Here is a 3,044-nt window from a genome sequence, read left to right as displayed (position 1 = left end):
AAATAAAAATAAAATAAATAAAAAAAGAAAAATATTCTAGTAACAAATGAGAGATCTGATGGGTGGAAACAGAGGTCCAACCAGTACCTAGGGAAGAGGTCCCACCCCTTCTTTCAGTCTTTACTTTCACAAGAAACACTGTGAAATACTCATATAAGCATGTATAGTTACTTACCATGGCCTTTACTAACTCTTTCAGCCATTGGGGAGCTTCCTCTGCCAGCGAACTCCTCCCCATGATCAATCAGAGCCTCCTTCACTGCCTCATACCCATGCAACACCACAGCGGGCTTCATGCCCAAGTACAGGGTGAAGACAGGGCCATAGACTTTTGAGAACTGAAAACAGGAAAAAATCATGTAAATACTAGCAAAAAAAAAAGGTCATTTTAATTTTCATGGTGTCAACTTCATTCCCATTGATATTATCCCTCATTATATTTTAATATTCTTTAGTTAGACAAGTCTCGGTTTCAAATGGTTTTGAAGCCTACTCATATAACATTATGGTGAATATCAGTTATTGGTCACCTACAGTGAACTATGTAATGACTCAAGGCTCAGGTAGTTGTTACACAAAGATTACAATGAATTTTCATACTAAAACATTCAGCAGGATGCTGACAACCTGAACTCCATGTAGGACACACACCTGCATGCTGTCTGCCCCCACTCTCTCAGTGCCTGCCCACCTTACCCACAATCACTCCTGCCATCCTTCTTACCATGCCACAGTCCCCCAACTCATGCATAAAGACCCTGTTTGAACAAAGACCACTCTACTCTGACCTACAGAATCCCAGCCCAAAAGTGTGGAGACCCTCTACTCAACTACAGCCCACTATAGTTAGAAGACCAGAGCAGAAGTGGAAGCCAAGAACGAAATACCCAAACTACTAAAACCATACTACTATAATTAAAGATTTAATGCCTATACATCAGATTTCTTATGCCATATTTACAGGTTTAGAAAAACAACAGAGGACTTCATAGGGAGCACAAAAGACAAAGAATAGTCAAGACACTCCTAAGGAGTAAAAATACTGTTTGAGCTAAAACAATACCTGACAGCAAATTATATTATAGAGTTATAGTGGTAAAACCGTAGGACCTTCACAAAAAATAGACAAGTAGAACAATGGAATAGACAAAATGATGCATAAAGAAAGCTTTAAGGTCAGATCCATTTAGTTTGGAAATGTAAATTTGTAAGTTGCCACATTTGATTCTATTGAGCAGCCAGATTAGGTATACTGTTACTAAAATCACAGAGAGTGGACACCATATGAGTTGAACCATAAGCATGCAATATTTCCTGGAAAAAAAAAAACAACAGTTCATTCTATGGCAGAATTCTTAGCCCCAAACTTAGGGTTTTCAAAAATTAACACTGAATATAAACGTCATCAATATGCTGAAGTCTTAGCTTCATTCTTGCATTTCTTGTGTTATTCCATGTCCATTGATCTATAGTTAAATTAAGCATCAGTTACGTTTTTAAAGTTAAGCTTCAAATAGATAACTTGAGTAAAAACATATATCTAAAATTCTACCTGACTTATTGAATAAAACATTACTCACTATTGGTCTTCAATTAAATATAATGGAAAAGGTTGGGCTTTTTTTTGTTAAGATAAGAATTATCTACAAACTTTGCAATTTTGTGGGATTTTTTTCTTTTTTTAAACAATGCAAAGATGTAAGTGTCCTTTCATCTAGAACCTCACTCGTTACTGATTTGCTGACCATGACCAGCTATAAAGTCATAAGGTACACAATGCTTTGCAAGAATTTTTACTTTGTGATTATTTATAGCAATATTACCTCAAATACTAGATTTTCATCTAAAGCAACTTTCAGTTTATCTTCTTTATAAGGTACTGGCGGAGCACAAAGAATACTTACATTGCTCAAGCACTGGCTGAAATTCTTCACATCTATTTGGAAGAAGTTGCCAAAAACTGGGAGAGGAGTGGGGCCAGGAGGGAGCTTTTCTCTCTCAGAGCTCTGTCTCCATATTGAGAGGAGAAACAGACAGCAGAGGCTGAGCACCAGGAACACAACTGCATCCATGGAGAGTCTTCTCTCTGACACAGCTGTGATCAGCCAGCATGGAGCTTTTATAACACTACCTGCACATTCAACATGTCCTTCTTTGAAACATCATTGACTGATCTGTCAGGTAACCTTTAGTCTCTCTCTCTCTCATAGACTTTGTCCTACTGATTGAGGTCAAAATGGAGATGTTCTTTTCCCTTATCCTTTTTTACAGGTATCCATTTGAATTTCTAGTTTAACAGTACATATTGGAGTCTAAGTATTTCTAATAAGAATAAACAAACATATTTATAATGTGTAACAATTCTTGGGAAGCAGTAGATTAATCTTGAGATGATAGAAAGCACATCAACCTGTCCATTCTCATGTTACTGACCAGGTAAAAATATAAGACTTATGGATAGTTTGTATATCCCATGAAATATATTTATTTTTTAACAAAGTTTTACTATGTAGCTTAGGTTGACCCCAAACTGATAATTTTTTGCTATATTGTCCCAATGGCTAGAAATATATTTGTGCACCACATAGTCATGCATATTTAAAATATTTATTTGCTTTATTGAACATTTGGACATATTTTGTTTAACAATGTAAGTCTTATACTTCATTTCATTTTTGGTCATTTATAAAACTAAGATAACAAAACATAGCAACCTGTCACACATCTTGAATCAAAAAATATATATTAATCTTTCAGCTAAAGAAAACTGTTTTTCATTGTTGTGTAGTTCAACTATGAAAGATCCTTTTTATCCTACAGTTAATGGGAAACAAAAAACTGCCAGTGTCTCACAGCTCAGAGCTGAAAGAATTTAAAAACCAAAGTGACTATCTAATGGGCATGCATACTTCACCAGCTTTACCATAGATTCTTTTTTTTTTGAGAGTTTGACTCATTTTCATGTATTTACATTTCTTATTCTCATAACTTAATTTCCTATTGGTATTTTTTTTTTATTAAGAAAGAAAAAAAAATTTTCTGCC

General features: G+C 35.0%; 1 protein-coding gene across 1 annotated transcript in view; it reads right to left on the bottom strand.

Annotated features, from left to right (window-relative positions):
- Positions 1-2,183, bottom strand: part of LOC101998136 (cytochrome P450 2C27) — a 32,362-nt gene extending 30,179 nt beyond the window's left edge. The window contains exons 1-2 of the mRNA XM_005352221.2: positions 1,905-2,183; positions 176-338 (exon numbers count right to left, since the gene is read on the bottom strand). Of these exons, the coding sequence (XP_005352278.1) occupies positions 176-338; positions 1,905-2,072 (331 nt within the window). The 5' untranslated portion in view covers positions 2,073-2,183. The remainder of the gene's footprint in view (positions 1-175; positions 339-1,904) is intronic.
- Positions 2,184-3,044: the final 861 nt, after the last annotated feature.

This window comes from Microtus ochrogaster, chromosome 8 (genome assembly GCF_000317375.1).
Source record: "Microtus ochrogaster isolate Prairie Vole_2 chromosome 8, MicOch1.0, whole genome shotgun sequence".
NCBI classification, from domain to species: Eukaryota; Metazoa; Chordata; class Mammalia; order Rodentia; family Cricetidae; genus Microtus; species Microtus ochrogaster.
The sequence above is the reverse complement of the archived record's forward strand: the minus strand, read 5'-3'. Positions and strand labels throughout refer to the sequence as shown.